Source organism: Amblyomma mixtum, chromosome 8 (assembly GCF_055824585.1).
Source record: "Amblyomma mixtum isolate Tamu chromosome 8, ASM5582458v1, whole genome shotgun sequence".
NCBI classification, from domain to species: domain Eukaryota; kingdom Metazoa; phylum Arthropoda; class Arachnida; order Ixodida; family Ixodidae; genus Amblyomma; species Amblyomma mixtum.
This window is the reverse complement of record NC_143019.1, coordinates 112,541,726-112,565,450: the sequence shown is the minus strand read 5'-3', so window position 1 is coordinate 112,565,450 and position 23,725 is coordinate 112,541,726. Positions and strand designations below refer to the sequence as shown.

Genomic DNA, 23,725 nt, shown 5'->3' with positions numbered 1-23,725 from the left:
GGTAGTACATGACGCCTGAGCTGCAAAGGCTGAACCTTAACCGCCGTGACAGTGAACTAGTCCCAGAGCGACGACCAACTTGACGCAGGTGCTGATCCTGGACGAGCCGACGGCGGGAATGGACCCCATGAGCCGGCACGAGGTGTGGGACCTGCTGCAGAAGATGCGCCGCTCGTGCACCATGCTGCTCACGACGCACGATATGGAGGAGGCCGACGTGGTGGGAGACCGCATCGCCATCCTCGCCGATGGTGCCATCCGCTGCTGCGGCTCCTCCCAGTTCCTCAGGCACCGATTCGGTACGGCAGCTCTGCTAGTTGCTTTCCGTGCTTCATTCAAGCTGGGCAGTCATTGTGGACAGAATTGGGAGGAGAGCGCTTAGCCCCAAAGTATACCTACAGGCGGGGACGTTTTATTTCGCACGATATTGTTATTACCTGCACTTTCGCTCTATAGTCAGAGTCGAGCGCGGATATATCGACCCCGAATATTGCGAATTATTGGCTATACCGAACACAGGTTATCTCCTTTAAAACCATGAGTTATCTCCTTTAAAACCATAAAAAACTCGCAAAATCGTTTACTTTCCTAGCATCCCCGCTTGGCCGATACTCCCGCCCACACCGCGTCGCCGACGCGCTCCGCCGTCCCCGCTCCCAACGCATGAGAGCCATCGGCCGTGCGGCAGCGATGGACGAGCGCTGCTCGTGCCGTGTCTTTTTATGCGGTTGCCTTTGAGGCGGTGCTGCCTGAATTGCTTTCGCTCACCCTACTCGGTTTAACTACGCTAAAACCCTACCATTTTCGCCATGAAAAACAGCATGATAAACCAATATTAGGAACACAACAGTAAAGTAATAAGAGAAGCCAATGTTCATGCAGTTCTGCTTTCTCACGTTTATATAATGCAGACGAAAATTCTGTCATTTTTCGTTCTTTGCTCAACATAAAAAGTAGTGAAAAGCTAAGAAGAATAATTATGGAATACTATGATCCGCAGGGATGGAATATAACTTTACACTGCTGGATTTCTGGGAGATCCGGCTCCTTTTTTTACGATGAAATAAGGCTCGTAGATTTACCGCGCACGAATCTCGTTTTCCTTGCGTTATTCCTCTTGGGGCGGAAGTGGGGAGGAAGGGGTGTATTTAGGTCTGAAAACTCGGCGCACAGTACTACCATTGGCTGCACAATGTACTTGGTGTGCTCCCAGCACCAGCAAATCTGACGGTTCTTATGGCGGTGTAAATTCGTCTGACGCACACACCAAGCAAGCATCTTGCTTCCGAATCTGACGCCGTGGGCTGTACTGAAACCCAGCAAAGTATAGATCGGTATACAAAGCTTGCACGTGACGTCACTTCCTCCCCCAGTTAAGCGCTGGCGCCCATGCTGCCAAACCATTCGGCTGTCCCCGCCCGTCCGCCGTGTGATGCCAGACCGCTCCTGGGACGCTTTGGAATATTTTCTTATCCTTTCGGGCGCGATGCCTACTCCACAGAGGAATGAGCCGTTCAGTGCAGTCTACTACTCTGAAATTATTCGATTGGCGCGCGTACGCTACGCAGAGAAAATGAAAATTTGCGGTGATATGAACCCCTACACGCTGCGACCGGGAGTCGACGCGACGATGGGCGTTGATGTGTTCCCTGAAGTGACCCACGGGGATATCATGTACTCGTCCAGCTTTGTGACGTTGAAAGAAGTGAAAGCCTTCAAATATTTGGAGGCACACAAGGATTTCTCCAGCGGGTGGGTGAGAAGCCTACCTACGATGCGTCTACGAGACGAAAAGCTCGGCCTCGGCAAGTCGCGTTCTGCGCCGTGTTGTCTCGCTGCACTCATGGCGATCCGAACCGGCCTGCATAGTGCTGCATAAAAGATGCAGCGGCGAGAGGCCCAGTCTTGGTTTGTGTTCTCAAACGAATCGGATGGCGTCAATCAAACAAAAAAGTTCACTTCTTCAGGGTGTAGTCCCTCCCACATTTTGGAAAACATTTAGCTCACGGCACAAACCTCTTACCATGACACACACTCTTACTCTGTCACAAAGTGCGCCCCGAACCCACGCAAATTGAGGTTCTCGGGGTCCAAAAAGTCTTGCTTAATGCGAGAAAGCCACAGCCTGAGCCGATTCGTTCGGAACATCTTGGAGCGCTCGCATTTGCATGCCTATGATTATCCTAGAAATGCAGAAAAAGTTCGTGTTAGTCACCTCCTACTTTCGCCTGAAGCTGTCGCTATGGTTGGAGCAGCCAAGGATAGCACACAAAACCGTACTTAAGCTTCGGATGGACGTGTACCAACATGTAGCGAGGTAACAGAGGCGGCGGTCTGGCGGTGGTTCAGCAGCACGGCCGATCGGATGTGACGGTGCAAACTATATATTAGCCTTCAACAGCTGAGGTGCTACTTGCGATGCGTTAAGAGGTATTTCCTGCCCACAACCTCAATCGTAGATGGCAGTGTCAATGTCGCTCGTGGTACGGAGAACGCGGCGCCTTGCGAGAAAATGCGTATTGGTCGAAAAAATAGTGACGTCACACGTCGAACGTCATTATGACAAAGGTGAATTAAAAAAAAAAGGTGGTAGCCGGGACGTTTAATCCAATTTAAATTATGGAAATCGGCCACACAGGACAATAATCCGGAGTTTCTAAGAATGCTCGGAACATGTAGATCGAGTTCTCGCAGTAAAAAGATGTTCAGATTCCTCTTTAGTGCACCTTTAAGTGCACCCGGATGATTCACTAACGCAAGGTCCCTATGGACAAGACGCCCAGAAAAACAATGTATGTTGAACATAGAACAGCACTGTGAAACAGGCAGCGTGGTACCTGTAATCTGTATCGAGAAACTTTGATTCCATTTGTTTGGTTTGTGGGGGGTTTAACCTCCCAGAGCGACTCAGTCTATGAGGCACGCCGTAGTGAAGGGCTCCGGAAATTTCGGCCACCTGTGTTTCTTTAACGTGCACTGACATCGCACAGTACTCGGGCTTCTAGAATTTCGCCTCCATCTAAATTCGACCGACGCGGCCTGGATCGATCCCGCGTATTTCGGGCCAGCAGCCGAAAGCCATAACCAACGAGCTACCGCGGCGGCTTTTGATTGCTTTTGCGTTTTTATGTGTCCTTTGCATTTTATTTGATGAGGCAGTCTTTTGTAAATAATTTTATCTTTTCCTTTAAACTGATAAACTGTTCATTAGCTCTTTTTTGCCTTGATACCTCCTACGTTTTGCACGCCGCAAATTCTCGGAATGTCACCCATGGGACGTGGTGCAATGGCGGAGTCTTCATCTTCCGCAGGAACGGGCTACCACCTGGAGATCGGCAAGCGCCTGAAGCGCTGCGACGTGCAGGGCATCGTGATGGTGGTGCGCACTTACGTGCCCACCGTGCAGCTGGTGCTGGAGACGCCCGAGACGCTGCGCCTGTCCCTGGGCGTCACCTCGTCCGAGGGCTTCGTGGACATGTTCAAGGTGCTGGAGCGCTTCCGCAGCAAGCTCGGCATTATCCGGATGACCGTGTCCGTCACCACCATGGAGGACGTCTACCTCAGGTCTGTTTATTGTACTTGTCAAGAGTCACTCAGTGAACGCGCTGGTCTCGCACACACAACAAGGCGAAAACGTGCCACGTCTGTCGACCAATATTTCTCTCCCACCCGCGTCCTTCCCTTCCGTTCCTTCCCATGAAGCCATCGTCTGGCGATGATGATGGCTGACGCATGTGACACTATCCAACGTTTCTATAAACGTTGGCGACGTCTGCACGAGCAGCTCAATAGTAATCAGGAAACGGTCTCGTGGTCTTGTCTCCGGCGTAGCCACACAATCTTCACAGTATATAACTCCTGTAGTTTATTTCCGTTGCGCTGTTAAAGAAAAGTTTACCATGAGCAATGTCCTTTTAGAGGGTGCGAAAGCGACAGTTGTACCAGAGTTTTACTATGCGATCTTTAGTCGCGGTGTTCACTCACCTGGAAAATTCTTCACTAATCTAGAAAAAGTGCATAGGTATAGTGCTTTCATCTCGTCATCCCCACTTTTCAGGGACAAAAACTTGCGTGCGCTCGCTTTAGCAGTGCGGATGGGGTGGGGAAGAGAGCAGGTGGCTTTACGCATACCAGATGAAGGGCACTCCGACTTGCAGCGCAGTTTTGGTGCGCTTTCGATAAAAGAACAGAACAATTTTGCGTTGCCTGTGCTGTATTCCTCCCCACATTTTTCTAAATGAGGCCTTTCGTCCACCCTTTGGTGCCTCTAACAAAATGTTTTCTTGTTATTTACTCTTATTGTTCCTTATTGCATTGTAACATAGCTTACTTTTCTGATACGACTGACCAACAGCTCCGAAACATGCAAAAACCTTTTCGGATTTGCAAATGCGCAAAAACTAGGATACGTATTTAAAACCAGCTCGTCTCGCGGGTCACCGAACTTGCACATGAATAACCTCTACTGTAATCTCTGGAACGCAGTGCGAACTGGCAGCTGTCTGTATGTACAGTACAGTTGTGTGAGCATGCCTACTCTCACCCAAGTAACGATGCGTACTTCTCAGAGGCCTGCAAAGGCTGTGGTTCTTTCCCTATTCGGAATCATACATAAGTCATAAAACTGCCCTTGGAAACCTTTCAAATTAACCAAGCAGAGAAAAAATAGCGTAATGTGCATGCGCGCCATCTACGTACCTGCTGGAAAACGACAAATGTTCTTGCACAATAATTCAAGTGGTTTAGTACTAGGCAGCTTTTTCAGCTCACAGTTTTACGTTTCTTTTCAGTTGTGACAAGTTTTCACTTTCGCATCTGACTTAGCCTGTTAACGTGCTCTGTATCTCGCTTAGTTTTGAGTGTATTTATGAAAACTTTCAATGCCGTAGGTATTGGCTCACTGATCGATGAATAAAATATTCTGCAGCAGCCTTGAAAAAAAGAATGCCGGAGTTGCAAGCGTCGACGTCTAGATCGCCCAAGTCCCTCGCGGAGTGGACGCACATTAACGAAAAACTGTGGGGATGCATAAGTCACCTTAAAGATAGAATATGCGATAGCGTCAGATTTCAGATTTGCTGCAGCTTCTATTGCAAATTATTTGAGTGATTGGTCTATTAATGGTTTCTTCGGTTTCCCAAGACCTTGTGATGTCAAACCTCTTTCGACTGTTCAGCTGATTTTCTGCAACCGGACGGCCTCGGGTTGCTCCTGACGTGAACTCGAATGCTGTCTAGTTTGCTATTTAGAAACTACGGTGCTCACAACCCGGTGGGCAGGTTGTGATGACGTTACGAAGTCACGTGACCTCTCTCGATCACTCATTAGTGTGATCGCCACCTGTCATGGTGGGCTGGGTGCCCACAATCCGATGGCCAGGTTGTAAAGGCGTCACGAGGTCACATGACTCTTCTCGACCAATCAGCGAATTTTGTGTCGCTCTAAAGCTATAAATTAAAATGAGAAGCAGTCTCTGCTGGGATAAGAAATACGGTTTTGTTGTCCATTATGAGGCTCTAAATGGTATTACCCGATGGAAGAGGAGAAATGTATGTATTTTTTTCTATTTTTAATTTTCTGACGGTGGTGTCGTAAAAATGATTAAAGTAGCTAGAGAAGGCGGCGCGATTTTAAGCAGATTCGAGGGTTAGAAAGGGTTCTTCACACGAGATTCTTGGTTGGGACTGCGTTATGTAGTGCTTTGACACCAAAAGTTACTTATGCGTTCTAATACCTAAGAATTAACGTTATAACTTTTATGAGATTTGTTGGCGTTAACGCATGGGCGTTCACTTATCATGGATGCGAAGATTTCGGATTTTATTCTGTTTAGTGTAAACCCTACGGAAGCTTTTCATACTAGACACTCTTATGGGATTATTGAAATATAGGATCCATGTGACATAAAAAAATTTATGGGCATCTACAAGTTCTCCATATGCTTTCCATATGGCGTCCATGAACTTTCATATAATTTCTATAAGTATTTTATATTGAGCATGACATAATATGGAGCTCATAAGTTTCCATATGCGCTAATCATACAGTCCATGCGACTATATATTCTCTATATAGACTCCATATAATCTATATAGAAAAGATCTGGAATCATCGGACTCGTCATGTGGAAAGTTTCAGTAAGGACGTCCATACTCTCCTCGTGTATTCTTACGTGGTATTTTCGCTGGCTAAGTACAACTTCCGCTGCGACGCAGCGTCAAGTATTTCGCTTCCTGTAAATGCATTCGGTGTTTCTAACAAAACTGACACGAGAGATTAGATTATTGACCCGCACTTACTAGTCGGCTTTACTATACGAGATCTTTCGACAGGAGATGAGAGGAGCAGAAAAAGAAGGGTGGAAAGCTGGCCGAACTGATAGTACTAGTTCAATGTTTGCGCTACAATGCGAGACAAACTAAAGACAAAAGTAAAAGGTGACACAGACGAGCGCTGACTTCCAACTAAAGTTTTATTGAGAAAAACAACTAGACTTGACAAACAATGGAACCACGTTTCATCCGAAAGGAACAGCTGGAATGTTTAAGCCAGCCTTACTTATTGCTCGTTGATACAAAGGTTTCGCTTCTTGATAATTCTTGACTATGACGTGGGGTAAAAAAGGGGATGAGGAGGTTTTTGAGAGAGGTTCACCACATGGCACTTGAGATTATAAAGATATATACCTTGAAAGTGCTCTGTGCAATTCCTCTAAGCTCCATAGTACCTCTTGGCTGTGATGTACAAAACGTATTTTTCTCAATAAAGAAATAGTTGCGAGTCAGCATTAGTCTGTGTCGTTGTCTACTTTTGTCTTTCGTGTGTTTCGCGCTGTACCACCCACAATGAAGGAAAATAAAACTCGGCGAGCTGATGGGGATTCGTGTTACCCAGGGCAAAAATTAGAAGTAAGACACAACGACGGATACAGCGCAATGTGACAGCGTTTGCATTGTATCTGTCTCTGCCTCGTACCCGTGTGCTTTATGCAATAGCTATAGAATTTTCACGTAAAAAAAAAGCCGGAGGCGACCGTCCGGCGTTGTCCAAAAACATTGGAGGGGACACTTGAGCTCTGCCTTATGTGTATGACGCGATAGAGTAATGGGTTAATTCCCATATATGCAGAATTGGTCATTCTCTAATTGCATTGATAGACCAGTGGAATTCCTCATACCATTCCTGGAGCAGTGGTGCAGCGGTTAAGCGATGCGTGACTACCCTGCTAAGGCAGGTTCTTCCAGCGGTATGCCTTGTGCTGCCCAGGTTGCTCTTTCCGAACGACCGATCATTAATTTAACTGCCACCTGTCACGGTGGGCAGGTTGTGAAGAAGCCACAGTCACGTGACCTTGGTGGTCCATTGCCTCTTAGGTTGCTCTCTGGGCACTACCTGCCAGAGTCATGCTCGTGATTTTTCGTTCACAACGGCGGCCATGCATACAGCGCCGACGCCGGATTTTTGGCGTGAAGCGGACTCTAACGCTATACCGTTAAAATTCGTGACTGGCTAGCGGGTCGCCAGAGCGGAGAAATCCCATTGGTTGGAGGGACGTTGCGTCACAAGTCCGGCGGCGGCGTCACCAGACCGGGGAATGCTTACTGACTTGAGGGAACTGATGTCGTCACACCAGAATTAATATCACCAGACGAGGTTCGTCTATGACGCCTGTACCTGCCCAGCCGTGGTAGGTGGTGTATGGGAAAAGCTCGGTAACAGCAACCTGACTCTCAAAAATTGGCAGTGCTTTAGCTCTGGTTAAGCCTGCAGGATTGCAAAAGCAACGAGGAGAGAGAGAGAGGCGATGGAGAACGCGCGGCAGCGGCGGCGGCTGCGGCACGCTAGCTATGCGCCGCTACTGCGCATGCACAACTGACGAGCGCGGCGGCGGCACCTCTGTGTCACCCGCGCAGCAATGGCGGCAGCGCGCCAGCTGTGCGCCGTGTGACGATTCACTCCTCCTCGCTCATGCGCAGTATGACCTTTCGTCAGCTCCTCGAAACGGCTCGGCGACTCCCGTAGTGTAGCTTTCGCAACAAAACCCCACAAGTCACTTACTGCAAAGCCATCAACAGCTTCGAACGGTGTCGCATTGCGAACGCATTATTTTATTAGTTGTCCCTCTTTTTGTTCACGCTGCGTGAACTTGGACGACCGGAGCTCAACGACCACAACAGTTGTGTGCGCCAATTTCCGTACGCCCGTGACCACCTTGTGCTCATTTGTCGTAAATGTAGGCATCACACCACACGAATTAGCCAAATACTGCTCCGCCGTCGGCTGGCTCGGCGGGCCCAAATATGGCCGCTCATCCGCTCTGGTCGCAGGATCTCGGACGAGCTGATCGAAGCCGAGACTACGGGTGGCGTCGCGGCTGCGGGCACCCAGGACCCCGTGGACATCGAGTTCCTGCGCGACCAGTGCGAGGGCTGCGTGTGGCGCAAGTCGACGCTGCAGACGGTGCGGGCGCTGGTGCGCAAGCGCTACCAGTACACGCGACGCCAGTGGCACCTGCCCCTGCTGGGAATATTCGCGCCGGCATTCCTCCTCGCCCTGCAGGGATCGCGAGAGGCCCGCAAGTAAGTGGCCCTTGCAGGGAACGCCGTATCCCTCCTTCACTCGGCGACGAGATTTGTTAAGGGCCGCCAAAGATAGACCGAATAGTGCGGTCGTTGTACTCTTTTCGCAAGTATAGTCTACAGTGCTCGTTTAGTGCGTCGTCTCTACTAAAGCCTGCGTGCGCTCCATGCACTGCCGCTGCGACGGCTGTTCGATGTTGTAGGAGGAGGAGGAGGAAAAAATTGAGGCCAGCGCTAAGCCCAGTGGAAGAGCGCTTGCTCCGCTTAGGCCCTTTGATCATCTGCCGAGTCCGAGTGAAGCCAAACACTCCAGGAAGGAGAGGTAGGTTTATGGAAATAAGGAGAGGTAATGGTAGTGTTGCATTTTTTTTATTCTAAAAGTATTCTATGAGGCATAAATTGAGAAAAAGGAATGGAATGCAGGAGATCGAAAGTTAAAAGTAGTGGAGTCCAGTTTGGATGAGGTAGTCGCAGAGGTTGTCGTTGTAGTGATTGTCCGTTGTCCACTTCCCACAATAAGATTCACGGTTCCACCGCAGGCCCACCTCCCCGAGGAGCCCTTTTCGAACGCATCCGTTGCTGGGCACGTCCACAAGTGTCGCACATCAAAAATGTGGGGAGTTACATGAATGTAGAATGTTTTCTGCGTCTGCCCTGATCTCCGGACAGTTGGGGGAGTGAGCTGTTTTACTCCATCTGAAGTTGAGATCATTAGTAGGATGACGAGAATGTTAGTTCGTGTTTTTCGAAGGACATGTGCTTATGTAGAGCTTGCGGCTAGGTTAGCTTTCGTGTCGGCTTTCGTGAGAGAAAGCAAGAAAGGCTACCCTGTGCGTAAAATAGCCTACAGAGTCATAGCAGTGACCGTTGAAGACCTCCTCCTCGGACTGGGTTCGTCAGACATTGCAGGATGAGCTATAGACGCGGCAGACCTCAATATTTGAGTATGTTTCCGTCAGATGTTTAAGGCTGCCTTTGCCCAGTTCTCTTTTTCAGCTTTCGAAATTGTCTGAACTGCTCGTGATGGGGAACGGTCGCATAATGAGAATAAAGAAAAGAAAAAGAGAAACAGTTGCACAGGAGTGAATGTGACCATATACGTCAAATTTTTAAATGATCGTAAATTAAAGAAAAAACTACCGAGGACATTTAAGTCTGCTTACGTGATATGAATGCTCAAGCATTGTACACTACCGCTATTTTCACTGTTGCGTTTGTGGTGCGTGTAACTTGAATGAATGAATGTTTATTTGGACAGAAATACAAAAAAGTCTGTCGAGGAGGCTGACAAAAAGGCAACGAATGCCTGACTAAGTGTCAGTTCCCTTTCTGAAAACACGAAACACTCGAGCAACACGGGGTGAGAAAACTACATAAAGTATATACATACACTTAAAATGGAAGGTAAGTAACATGCAATAAATAATAGAAACAGTGAAAGCATGTTACACTTTCAAGGAAAACAATCATATCTGAATAGATGACAGGTACAAGTTCACTTTCTTTTTTAAGTTTCCTAGAGATGACGATTCGTTTACAATACTGAGGATGGTAGGATGATGATTTAGGAAATCTGGAATTATAAAAGATAGCTTTTGCTTACCGTAGTTTCTCCTTATCTCGCCTGTGTTGTACGTAGTGTGTCTTGTATTATATGTGTGCTCTTTTGGAAGGTATGTTTTGAAAAAGGCGCTTTCATTATGGCTGATCTCTCGAAATATTACAATAGCTATTTTTTGTTAATAAGATTTTGCATTGTTAATATACTATTCTTCTTGAAAAGAGGCGCAGAATGACTTCTATAGGGCGCATTTTCAACGACACGTATCATACGTTTCTGTAAGGTTACCAAGCTGTCGATGTTAGTTTTCGTCGTGGTCACCAAACCGCGCATCATTCGGAGCTCCATTGGTTAATGTCCATATATGCAGTATTGGTCATTTCCTAATTAACATTATAGATGGAGGCGAGTTCTCATAGCAGTACAAGGGCAGTGGCGCAGCGCTTAAGCTATGCGCCACTGCACTGGCAGGAAGCGGTTCCTATCGCAGACACCCGTAGGCACTGTGCGACCCATGGTGCGACCTGTGGTGCAATCCATGTTGCTCTTCCGGAACAACTTCTCGCGCAGGTGACGCGACGCTCCTCCGAACTTACCCGAGTTAGTAGCCGAGCTTACCAGAGTTTCCTCTCATTGGCTGCAGCTTGCGCGGCGCTCCTCTGAACGTACCCGAGTTAATATCGAGCAACCGGGTAACTAAGATAAGTTTCCACATTTTGTGCACACACTTTCTGTACCCACTTTCCGTGGGCGCCACGCATGAGACAAGTAATGCTTACGCATTGAAATATCTGCTTGAAATGGCAGCGCAGAAGAGGAGAGTGCGCCAACGGTCAAGCGCTTGAAGTGAACACATACAACAGAATCCGATTCAATAGAACTACTGAACACTCGTCTTGTGTCGCCTTCTCTGTCTTGTTGCGCGAAAACGGTTTACCAACAATACTGCTGTTGCTCCGGCACCAAACCGCCGTCATAATTCACACTCTGCCCAGATTTCCTAGCTCTCCAATCATCCAACCCAGTCAGCTATTTGCAGCACTGCAGCCGCCACGCGAATGGCGACGGTTCCTGTGTGTGGCCGTGGTGCATGCTTTCGTCAGCATATAGAGTATTAGAACGTCCCTGTTGGCGGCTGCTCCTCGTTGAGACTTCGCTACTCTTATTGCCGTATATGAATCACATAATAATCTGCGCTACCCCTTGATAAAATCATAAATATTATGGTTGGAGTTAAAATTGGCTGGCTTCAATTTTTGCTTCGTCACTTCATTTCTTATACATCTAGATGCAAGCATTCAATAGCTGATCATTCGTTACTAATGTTTGCCTCCTTACCAAGCAAAAAAGAAAATCTTTTGTTTTGGAAAACCGGTAATATGTGCAAAGTCAGACGCGCCACCCGCAGAACGCTGCCATGGCCGAGTGGTCAAAGTCATCAGCTGAACAGGAGATTTGCGTCGCGCGTTCGTGATTTGGAATTCCGTTCGCAAAACAGCAGGATATTTTTTTGTGGGTGTGTGAAAATGCGTCGCCGCATTTCATGTCCCTTGAAAGGAAACAGCCTCATTACAATGCATAGTCAGCTTGGTGCTTGCGTTCAGTATCCATATTCAAACTATATTCAAGCCTTAACCTTCAGGAGCCCGTGATTTCGCGCCAACCTAACCTCTGCCCCAGAGATGGTATATAAAAGTGGTTCCTTCCTAAAAACTCAGTGTTGCAGGCAGGGACAACATTAGAGAACTGGTAGAAAATACGCCAAGAATTACACTTTTTTTAGTCCATAATGTATTCATCCTCTCAATTCAACGTCCGCGGTTTAACCTCGGAGTGCAAGTTGTTCTACGATAAGAAACATGGTCTCTTTTGTAACCGTTGACAGTATGCTAAAGATGACTGCGTGTGGGGTGCCCCACGGTCATGACAGTGCCGATAGATAACCTCTAGCATTGTTTACACAGGGTACAGTGCCCGAAGGCGGTGGCCAATAAAAAAGCAGCACGAGTCGATGGTGTAGTCCAAGGAAAATTGTGGTTCTGCCACTGCTTTCCGCCGAAACATTCGGTGTGCTCGCGCCTTATTTGTCAGAACGAGGGGCCTCCACTGGTTCTTGAGAACTGTCAGTACTGCCAATCCTCTCGCGAAGCGGCGAGCTGAGGGCACCCGGTATAAATATTAGACCGGGAAACGACGCAAAAATGTGGTTAGACGGCCGACTAAGTGTATATAACACTTCGCACAACAAACCCCGACGCCTATGGAAGAACAGAAGACGCAATACACAAGCGCAGACTGCACCTTAACTTCGTTACTAGTCTGCGCTTGTATGTTGCGTCTCCCTTTTCGCCATTTCTCTGGTTTTGTTGTGCTCGTCAGTGTTTCGTCATGACTTATAAATAAGGTTGTGTGTCCAATGTTTATGGGAATCCCCGAATGTGGAGCAGATTTGCAATAAGGGAGCAATTTCTCATTACCATGCTCCCAAGCGCAGCCAATACTTCTAGAGAAGAACGGTGTACAGCTTCCCTTTGTAGCCGTATGCTGCTCTTGGGTGGATGGTAATGAGCAGTTCCTCTCTTACTATAAGCACGGAGAGAAAATGCGAGTTTATGTGTGGGGCACTTACGGCAGAAAAACAGTAGCATAATTTTAACGCGGCAGCGTTAAAGGCCCCGCTAAGCAGAATATCCGGCGTCGGCGTCACTGGCGTTGTAAGCGAAAAATCACGAGCGTGCTTCTGGCAGGTGGTCCCCAGAGAGCAACCTAGGAGGCAGGTGGGCCACCTTGGTCACATGCCTTGCGGCATCATCACAACCTGTCCAACGGATAGTGAGCAAACTTCCCACTGTGGCAGGTGGCAGTTAATAATTCGTCACTCCTGAAGAGCAACCCGGGCCGCACAAGGCACACCAGTGGGAGCACCTGCAGGACAATGACACATCGGCCGCTACACAATTGCACCAGGAGGGGTATGAGGATTCCTAGGGATCTGTGAGTGTAGAATAGAACCCTGGTAGTCCTCATACCTGAATCTGTGAGTGTAAAATAGAGAAGGACCTTCCGCATATACCCGCCGCGGTGGCTTAGTGGTTAAGGCGCCGGATTACCGGGGTTCGAACCTGACCGCCGCCAACGCGTTTCGATGGAGGCGAAACGCAAAAGGCGCCCGTGTGCTGTGCGATGTCAGTGCACGTTAAAGATCCCCAGGTGGTCGAAGTTATTACGGAAACCTCAACTACGGCACCTCTTTCTCTCTTCTTTCTCTCCCACCTTCCTCCCTTGCCTTACGGCGCGGTTCGGCTGTCCACTGAGATATTTGAGACAGTTACTGCTTCACTCCATTTCCCCAAAACAATTTTTTAGTTTTAAGTTTTCTTTCGCATACATGAGAACGAACCTATTGCGCTATCCCGTCACACCTTTAAGGTGGAGCTTAAGTTTCCCCTCCAACTTTTTTTGACCAGTTCCTAAAATAATCCTGGACGACGACTAGTCAATATGCTTCCATACTTAACAAACTTTTCAACCGTGTGAAAGTTTCTACTGCTGTCAACACTGGCGGTTGCTGCCACCTTCGATGTCGCATTTTCCGCTATCGCAATTGCTCAATGCTTCATTCGCACTATGGACCAGGAAAGTGAACCGCCTGAAACTTCGCTGTACCACGCAGGGTGGCGCAGGAGAAGAGCGTGGCTGACGTGTACGTGTACGACATCCAGCTCATGTACAACTTCAGCACCAACGCCCTGCTGTCGGCCGACGAGGATTCGGTGCTGCTGTCGCAGTACTACCGCCAGTACATCGAGGAGAAGAACGTCCCCGTAGGCGGCCGCTCCTCGCTGAGCCTTCGCTATTCTTACTGGCCGTTAGTGGCGCACGCAGGGCTCCGAGCTACTGTGCCGAGTGCACACAAGGCGCAAATCGTATGGTTACAGTCAAAGTTACTTAACGTCTTGTATGCTTCGGCACCTGGCGTTAGCAACCATTCGCTAGCTGGTGAATGTACTAAATGTCTGGTTCGATGTCGGTTAAATTTGTTTTTGTTTGGAAAACTAGTTTGAGGTGCCAAGTCACCTTCATGTCTTGGTAACAGCAAACATTCTTATTTTCGGCAGCCTGTGTGAACGGAAACACAGGACCACCCTGAGATAGCCCATATTAGAATTACACACACACACACACACACACACACACACACACACACACACACACACACACACACACACACACACACGCACACGCACACGCACACGCACACGCACACGCACACGCACACGCACACGCACACGCACACGCACACGCACACACACACACACACACACACACACACACACACACACACACACACACAGCTCGTCAGGCAGAGCAGAACGGTAGCTCTTAACATTAAAATGCATACAACCAAAGTAATATTCAATAGTCTCGCAAGGGAACAACATTTGATAACTGCTAACGAAGTGCTAGTAATAGTAAGGGAATACGTCTACTTAGGGCAGGTAGTGACCGCTGATCCGGATCATGAGAGGGAAATAACTTGAAAAATGTGGAAGGAGAATCCCGGGCAAGTCGATGGTGGCTCTTGTCCACAGATTTTATATTAAGAGGACTCGCTCAGCCAAGAGGGAGCGGAGCCGCCGGCAAGCCGACAAGGCGCACAGCCGACATCCGATCGCGTAGCCGAAGAATTCTGATCTGCGCGCGCCAGTCGAGCGTGTGGGGCGTGGAGTCTTCTTCGTCAGCCGGACTGCCGCAGCACGCTAGAGTAAGAACGGAAAGCGCATATGGCAGTTTCTTAGATCATGAATGGAAGTTTACGAATATCCCTCAAGTGAAAAGAATACAACAGTTGTATCTTATACCGGTACTCACCAATGGGGCAGAAACATGGAGGCTAACGAAAAGGGTTGAGCTTTCGTTGGCGCAACTCTTTCCTGGACATGAGAAGGTTTCTGCTACTGCCTCCTGCAATAGGTAGGACTTCCATGAATGCTCCTTGAGTCCCAATATAAAGTTTGGAAGTGAACTCCCTGGGCTCTAAACTTTTGACAAAGACTGTACGTGCCGTAGAGAGCACTAGATCTGGAGCCAACACGGGGGTGGTGTTGCCAGGTGCACCGCGTTCGTGACATCACCGACTACCTGCTGGAGGTGGGCGGTCGGAGCACACCGGAGTACCTGAGCTACGCCGTGGGCACCTCCTTTGTGCTCGTCGGCAAGAAGGCCAGGCGAGACCAGGCAGAGGGGGTCATCCAGCATGGCGTGTCCAAGGACTTCAAGGGGAGGCTGGCCATTGCATGGTACGTCCTCTGGGCCTCCTTCTCCGTTGCAGTGTGGGAAGACTCGATACCCCGTTGAATTCTGTAGAACTGACGCGCAACTAGATGGCCTGGCTGAGAGGACGCCGAAGATATAAAGTCAAATATGTAACCAAGGATTTGTACGCCTTTTCTTTTTCACGGTTTGAGCCGTTTCAGTGCGACTGAGCTTACCCGAGTTACTCAGGTAAGGGTGGGTTAGTTCGTAAGAGCATTTCGCGCGCTGCAACCAATGGGAGGCAGATGGCAGTTAAATTACTGATTGCTCGTGAGAGAATTCTCGGGAAGAGCAAAATGGGTCGCACAATCGCGACCGGTGGCTCTGATAGATGCGACAGTGCGGTGGCGCATCGCACAACCACCGCGCCATAGCGCTGGTAGTGGTATGAGTACTCGCCACGATCTATGAATCTAAGCAGAGTGTGGAGCGTTCTTAATATATGGGCATTAACCCAATAAAACTATCGCGTCATCCCCCTAAGACTGATCTCAGTTACTGTCCCTTCCAAGTGAAGAATGGACACATGCTTTCACACGGCCACTCGGTTCAACTAAGTTAAGCCCCTGCCACTTTTAGGTAGTTTACCGTGAACCGACACGTGAATGAGGTCCGTTTAAGGTTACCAATCGAAGCGGCCAGCGTAGAAAGACGAGAGAATGAAGAGGCGCTGCAATGGGAGAAAGAAGGGAAGACATTAGAGCGTGCGGATTGGGCAGCAGCTGTCACGCTGCAGTCGGCAGCGACGAGCGCAGGACACTTGACGGGCTATCGCGCACGGCCGTTGCGTCGGCGTAGTCAAGACTCAGTCGCTTTAGCCGCCGAGCTAGAAGTCGATCGGCGGCGTAGCAAGACCGTGGAACGGCGGGTGACGAAGACCTCGCAACTGCGAAACCAGACGACGAACGGCAATGCACAGAAGGTGTACCTTCAAGTTCCGGAACTTACACCTCGAAAGAGGCCTTTGTTATGAGGGCTACGCTAGAGCGGCGGCGTAGGAAGCAGCTGTCGCCTAGCCGCTGTTGTGATCGGAGGCCCAGCCATCGGTAACAGACGAGCCAGGCAGGCTCCATCGAGCTACCTTGACCAAAGACGCTGCTATTCGGCTTCTGGCGACGGCGTTGCCGTGAACAAAGACATCTAATCCTCTTCGCTGAAGATCCTTAAAGCGGTGCTTCTCCCGCACTGCGTTGTCTCGGGGACCGACGGTGCAGACACCGAGTGGCGACGTCGGTTGCGGCGGCGGCGGCGCCAACCCACCACCCGCGTGCCGTTGATCGAGCGGCCCCCCGACAAAGCAGGGGTGGACACGGCTGATTCGTCCTTCCCTCCTGAAGGGTCCACCGGTGCGAGCCGTCGATCTCGTGTTTCCCACGGCAGGATCGCCGCATGGCAGCCAACGACCCTTTGGGCCTGGTCGGCCCACGAGAAACCACGCAGTTCGCGACTGCACGGCGCCAAGGTTCCTCCTTGCTTGTGCGTGTTTGTGTGATGTGTGCGCGGTCATGGGGTGAGGGCGGCGCCTATGAAGAGGCTAAAGGCCCATTAGACAATGGGCGAGATATGGGATTCCCTAGCTAGGTGCCTGGGGACTATCCACGGTACTTAAGCCGTAATCTGTCGTGTGTCCCAACGCTTCATTTCCGACTTTTGGTCTCCCTGTTTATGTCGTAATTATGTAAAATAAATTTTCAGGTTTGCTGATTCTCTTGAAGACTCCCCTCCGTAGTCTGGCCACTTCATCATCATGCGGTGAAGTCCTCGGTCGCGACCCCCGATCACATCACCGCCTCCTCATGCCGATTGCTTATCTAGGCGGTTGCTTACCGTAGCCATTCTTTTAGAGACAACTGTAAAGCGCAAGTTCCTGGGTTTCGCGCCGGTGTATTAGTAGTCGGTGTAACCGGTGGCGGTAGGAGTGTAGCCATGGGAACCACTCGGTGGGTCCTTACCGTGAAAGGACTACAGTATGGTGTGAGGAGGGCGGACGAATCTCAACTGGGAGATGGTTAGTGCGGAAGGGTGGTGGGGGGGGATATTGTGAGAGCGTAATAATGTGTAACCGTAGGGTGCTTACTATGGGAACCACCCGGAGGGAAGTTACCCTGGAAGGAGGCGGAGTAGGGTTACTGCTAAAGAAGGAGGGTACGGCGAGAGCGTAGGAATGCGTAACCGGAAGGTGGCTCATCCGGAGAACCATTCGGAGCGTGGATGCCCTAGAAGGAGGTGGAAGAGGTTTACCGTGGGAGGAGAGTATGGCCAGTGAGAAGAATGAGCAACCGGAGGGGGACAGCCTGCGGAACCACCCGCAATAACGGTTATCGTGGAAGAAGGAGGGAAAGTAGGGAGAAAGCAGAGAGGTAGCATGCTCCATCGGCGACAGCGACTGCTAAGCGCTCCGCTCCGTGTGGAAAACCCGCCGTCTCCAGTCCGCTAAATATGCGAAGAAAACCAAAAAGAGCGCTCTGTAACTGTGCAGACATGAAGTCGCTCTCATATTCTCTACCTCACTATATTGTGAAATACCAAATGCAGATGGATGGTTTCTTTGTAGGACCGGCTTTTCCCAATATGTTTATATTTGGCAGATTACCTGCGCTGGTTGGGAATGCTTGTTTTATGTAGTGTACTAGAATTAGTTTGTCAGCCTTAACCTCGCATTACATAATGGTAACCGTCGTACGTTTTTACAGCGATGGCTGTCAGGCAGCCTTCCCTGGGTTTCCCGTCGGTGCGGTAATAGCTTTAGTAGTAGTCGACGTAACCGGTGGGCTGTTTTCGTGGGAACTACTGGAATTGTGGTTACCCTGGAATGAGGAGGGCATGAAGAGAGCGGAGAAATGCACAATCGGAGGCTGGTTTCCAGTGGAACCTTGCAGAGGGGGTTACCTTGGAAGGAGAAGGTATGGTGAGTGCGAAGTATGCGTAACTGGAGGATGATTGCCAAAGGAACCACCTTGAATGTGGTAACCTGTGAAGAAGGTTTTAGAAAGATGGGATGCGCACATGAAACAATCGCAAGAAAGAAGACGGGACGGGTGCAAACTAGCAACTCAGGTTTATTCAAGGAATCGAAATTTATACATAAACGTGTCAGCACTGGCAACAAAGGGCATCAAGGCAGATAGGGCGGATAAAAAACGAGATAAAAACACTAGGTGGATTCAGGTCATTATGTTTTCGAGGAAACAAGTTTCTCTTTTACAAAGTTTGATTACTGTGTCACTGATGCAATCTTTTCCTTTCACTTTGATGAAATATGCCTCGAGAAGTTCCCGTGCTTTTCGTTACGGCACTGGCGTAGACACAAGTCAGGATTCTACGAAAGTGCCGTAACGATAAAGCACAGGAACTTCTCGAGGCATATTTCATCAAAATGAAAGGAAATGATTGCATCAGTGACACATCAATCAAACTTTGTAAAAGAGAGACACGTTTCCTCGAAAACATGATGACCTGAATCCACCTAGTGTTTTTATCTCGTTTTTTATCCGCCCTATGTGCCTTGATGCCCTTTGTTGCCAGTGCTGTCATGCTTGTGTATAAATGTCGATTCCGTGAATAAACCTCAGTTGCTAGTTTGCGCCCGTCCCGTCTTCTTTCTTGTGATGGTCTCATGTGCGCATCCCATCTTTCTTATGCAATATGACCCAACTTGCCCAACAAAGCATCCTGCTGTGAAGAAGGAGGAGGGTATGGCGAAAGCGTAAGAATGCGCAACCAGAGCGGGGTTGGCATGGGAACGACTCAGAGGATAGTTGCCATGCAAGGAGTAGGGTCACCATGAATGGAGAGTACGGTTTGGTTTGGTTTATGAAGTTTAACGTCCCAAAGCAACTAAGGCTATGAGAGACGCCGTAGTGGAGGCCTCCGGAAATTTCGACCACCAGGGGTTCTTTAACGTGCACTGTCATCGCACAGTACACGGGCCTCTGGTATTTCTCCTCCAAAGAAATTCAACCGCCGCGGCCGGGATCGAACCCGCGTCTTTCGGGTCAGCAGCCGAGCACCATAGCCACTGAGCCACAACGGCGGCTGAATGGAGAGTACGACCAATGTGAAGCGCGCAACCGGGCAGTGGTTTCCGCGGGAAGAACTCGAAGAGTGGTTACCATCAGGGTTGCCGTTGGGAATTTTTCAAAAAGAGCCAAAAGAAGCCACGCCACCTGATCTTGGCGCCAAATTTGTAGCCAAGTAGAAAAGAACCATTATTATAAGCCACTTTTATTAATGAACAATAAATAATATCATTTTGAATCAACACAAAAACACAGAGTAAATAAAGAGCACGGAATTTTGGGCCTCTTGCTCGGCCTTCAAGTATCAGGTACGTTGCAAATAAATAAAAGTTCAGTCGGTGTAGTTTATCTAGAGTAGATAGTGTTCTTGCCAGAGAAATTTTGGCGCATTCTATTCAACAACTCAGCAGGAACGTTAAACGATGATGCTGTTTTTTCTTCGAGTCGTAGCCCGAATTTGATTCGCAGAATCGCCATAAGCAAGCCCAGCTTCATTTTGTTACGGATCTCTGTTTTCGTCAACTTAACGCAAGAGAAGACGCGCTCTGCATCAGCATTAGAAATTGGAAGGGTCAAAATTTTCAGTGCTCCTTGCGCCAGGTGTTGAAAAGGGCATTCGCCGCAAGTGTCCTTGTACGATGCCGCTGCGTGCCAGAAAATCAAACATGATGTGCGATCAAGTGCACCGCTCATTCTCTGCTGCTGGCGTATTTGAGACTCTAGTTCGTTGGAGGAATGTATGCGTCGAGGACGCGCTCGCGCATTAAGGCGACCAGGACAGCAATGAGGACAGCAAAGCTTGGAAATAAATGTTCTTTTCTGTTCTTGCTTGCTATTGTATATGCAACTGCAAAAAAAATGGCTAGTAAATGCGCCAAAATAGAAGTCCAAAGTAGCCAGAAAGTAGCCAAGGAGTCAGCGTGAAATTTTCATCGCCAGACGGGGTCGAAAAGTAGCCAATTTGGCGCAAAGTAGCCACCAACGGCAACCCTGGTTACCATGGAACGAGAAGATAGAATAATAACCTCAACGGCTGCGTCCCAGTTTCGCGTCGCACAGTGGTAGTCATCCTATCAGCTTTAGTGCGCTAGCACTAAGACCTCCACTAATCGATTCCGCCACTGTCTGTGTGGCTGGTAATGTCACGTGTCCTTGTGACGTCATCATAACCTGCCCAGGGGATCGTGAGCAATGTGCGCCCATCGTGGCAGATGAGCAATTAATGATCGGTCGCACGAGGTTGGTCAGAAAAAGCAACATGGGTTTCACAAGTCCCACCGCTGGCAGCACCTGCCGTCGCTAGGCAGTGGCGCACCGCTTAAAGGTGCAATGAAGAGGAATCTGAACTCGTCTTTCTGCCGCGGGAACGCGATCTACACGCTCTGAGCATTCTTAGAAACTTCGATCTATGGCCCTGTGTGGCCGATTTCCCTAATTAAATCGAATTAACGTCCGGCTCCCGCCTTTTTTTTCGAATTCTCCCGCGTACGGTGGGCGGAGTCGAACAACGCGTGGAGTGCCTTTCACCCAGTCCCATGGCGGCTTGCCGCTCTGCCATCGGCGGAGTAATACATAGTAATACGTAGAAGCAAATAGTCCGCGCGTATTTTTATTTCTGCGGGCTTATTTTGCGGCTATATTATCTGCGAATGAAACTATTTATTCACGAAAACCTAGAAAACAAAATAAAGCGAAAGCAAAGCCTCCACGGAGCTGGCTGAAAGGCGCTCCACGCGTTGGTCGACTCCGCCCACCGTACGGGGGATAATTCGAAAAAAAAAGCGGAAGCCGGACGTTAATTCTATTTAATTAGGGAAATCGGCCACACAGGGCAATACGAAGTTTCTAAGAATGCTCGGAACGTGCAGATTGAGTTCCCGCGGCAAAAAGACGAGTTCAGATTCCTCTTCATTGCACCTTTAACAGCTACACCTTGGTGCCAGGAGTGCTATGAGGACTCCCAGCAATCTGTGAATGTGAAGTAGAGAATGACGAATCCAGCATATATGGGAATTTAACGCTTTTCCGTCATGCCCTTGCGTCAGACGGTCAAAGAGAGAGCTTGTTTGCTTTTTTGTATACCGCATGGTCCAGTATAACTACTAATGTATGCTAATGATCGTCTGTAATTAGCAAAGGGTACTAATTAACAAAGAAAGTAGCAAATAACTATTAACACTGTCACGCCATACTCTTAAGGCGCAGCTTAGATGCCCCTTAATTCTTAGGAGAAAATCTTTGCAAATAAGAGTTCCACCATTTGGTCTTCATCGACTCACGACCCAAGCAGTCGAGAGTTAAATCAATCTAATCATGAGTTGTTCAGCAGCAAAAGGTTGCGAGAACGGGTGCAACGGGTACAACAAGATAGCTAGGCTCGCGTGTTGGTGATACATTGTCAAAAATAAGAGCGCGAAAAACGGGGACGAAGGGTAGAAAAACACAGGACAAGCGCTGTTTACTCTCAACTGAAGTTTAATGAAAACCATAAGGCACGTGCTACTATGTTGGGCCAAGATAGGCAACCTCACTGTCACGCAGGAGCAGGGATGGTTTGCTGACGCACAACCTTGTTTTTTTTTCTCATTGGGTAGGCTTCGACGATTTACCTGGTCAGTTGGTCGGGGTGTTTACCCAATATGTCACTATAGCATAAGGAAGGAAAACAGGATTGACACTCTCGGAAATGATCAACTAAATTAGTGGAGCGGGTAGAATCTAATGAGTTAAGATGTTCTCTGAGTTGTGTGGTAATTCACCGTCCCGTTTTACCTATGTAGATTTGACCACAGGACAGAGGTATTTTATACACTACGCCCTCAGAGCACGGCGAAAATTTCTTATCAAGACGCTACAGATTTTTTGGGACTGCAAGCCTTATGTTCTACAATTGAACAAATTTTATTGAGCTTATTTGGGACAGCGCTTGTCCTGTGTTTTTCTACCTTTCGTCCCCGTTTCTCGCGCTTTTATTTTTGAGAAAGGGTGCAACGTGTCTTCTTGCAACTACCTAGCAGCCTTCTTGACGCTTTCGTCGAGCACCCCCTGCGAGTTTCTCCGGTTGGTGGGTGCAGGTACAGTGGCGAGCTGTACCACAGCGCCATCATCTCCCTGAACATGGTGCACACGTCCCTGCTTCGGTGGACCGTGGGCGACGACACGGCCTCCATCAAGGTCAAGGTGCGGCCCCAGAAGCAGCTCGAGGAGACGGTGGCCTACGACCCGCAGTCGCCCGAGGTCATCCAGCGGCAGCTTGAGCGCTTCACGCTGGGCGCCATGTCCTTGGCCCTGATGACGGCCTCGTGCGGCATCTTCCCGGTGGTGGACCGCGCCTCCGGCTGTCGCCAGTTGCAGCTCCTCACGGGGCTCACGGTGCGCACGTACTGGGTGGCCAACTACCTCTTCGACTACTTCATCTACTCCCTGTCCGCGGGCTTCGTGTGCTTCAACATGTTCGTCTTCTACGGGGCCTTCTTCATAGAGATGATGGGTGCGTGACTCTGCCTTCTTTCCTCATCGCGCTAAGGATTGAGATGCGCCGTATTGCTGCTGCTATGCTGCTTTTACTTGAGGTCAATCGGTAATCACGCAGTGTAACCGGTCGTAAACACCTGATCCGTTTGACATCTAATATTTCTAATACGCTAACCAATGTATCAGCTCGCAGCTCATATTATTAATATCCTAATATATCAGCTAGCTTATCTGCAATATAAAGTGCACTTTAAAGCTACGTGTTGACGTCTTTTTCGTCTAAATTTGCCGGCATGTCGAAAGTAAGCGTTTTTCTCAAAACCAGTACATATCTATCCAATTTTGTCTTTCATTTTTATATACTCATATTCATTTCGAATGAGACGAAACTGAATTTTGTTTTGTCTTCCATGCGTGCCATATTTACTCGTTGTGCTCTATATACAGTTATCAGGAATATTTCTAAATGCTTATTCAAATTGCTAATTATACTCAATGCATGCATTGCATATTGTTTGCGTTGGTACATCACAGCAGCTGCGCTGGGCGGGGTCAGGACCTAGTCAGGAGGCCCATGCCCTCCTTTAATCCTGCTTCGGAGGCAATACCTGTGAATTGCCGAACAAACAATAAATAAACAAAATATGTGTCTACCTCAAATCTCGTGCGTTATGCGTGCTTTGTTCACGGCCTAACTTGCAGAAACCTGTTGCCTGTTTTGTTTGGGGGGGGGGGGGGAGAGGCGAGGGGAGGAGAGCACTAATGTGAAGCATATT

The 23,725-nt window shown here is 48.8% G+C and overlaps 1 protein-coding gene across 1 annotated transcript in view; it reads left to right on the top strand.

Moving 5' to 3' along the window:
• Positions 1 to 23,725, top strand: part of LOC149333957 (phospholipid-transporting ATPase ABCA3-like) — a 91,614-nt gene that overhangs the window by 30,256 nt on the left and 37,633 nt on the right. Inside the window, exons 8-14 of the mRNA XM_089556144.1 lie at positions 89 to 299; positions 3,312 to 3,564; positions 8,328 to 8,579; positions 10,563 to 10,572; positions 13,824 to 13,964; positions 15,253 to 15,440; positions 22,550 to 22,965. Of these exons, the coding sequence (XP_089412270.1) occupies positions 89 to 299; positions 3,312 to 3,564; positions 8,328 to 8,579; positions 10,563 to 10,572; positions 13,824 to 13,964; positions 15,253 to 15,440; positions 22,550 to 22,965 (1,471 nt within the window). The remainder of the gene's footprint in view (positions 1 to 88; positions 300 to 3,311; positions 3,565 to 8,327; positions 8,580 to 10,562; positions 10,573 to 13,823; positions 13,965 to 15,252; positions 15,441 to 22,549; positions 22,966 to 23,725) is intronic.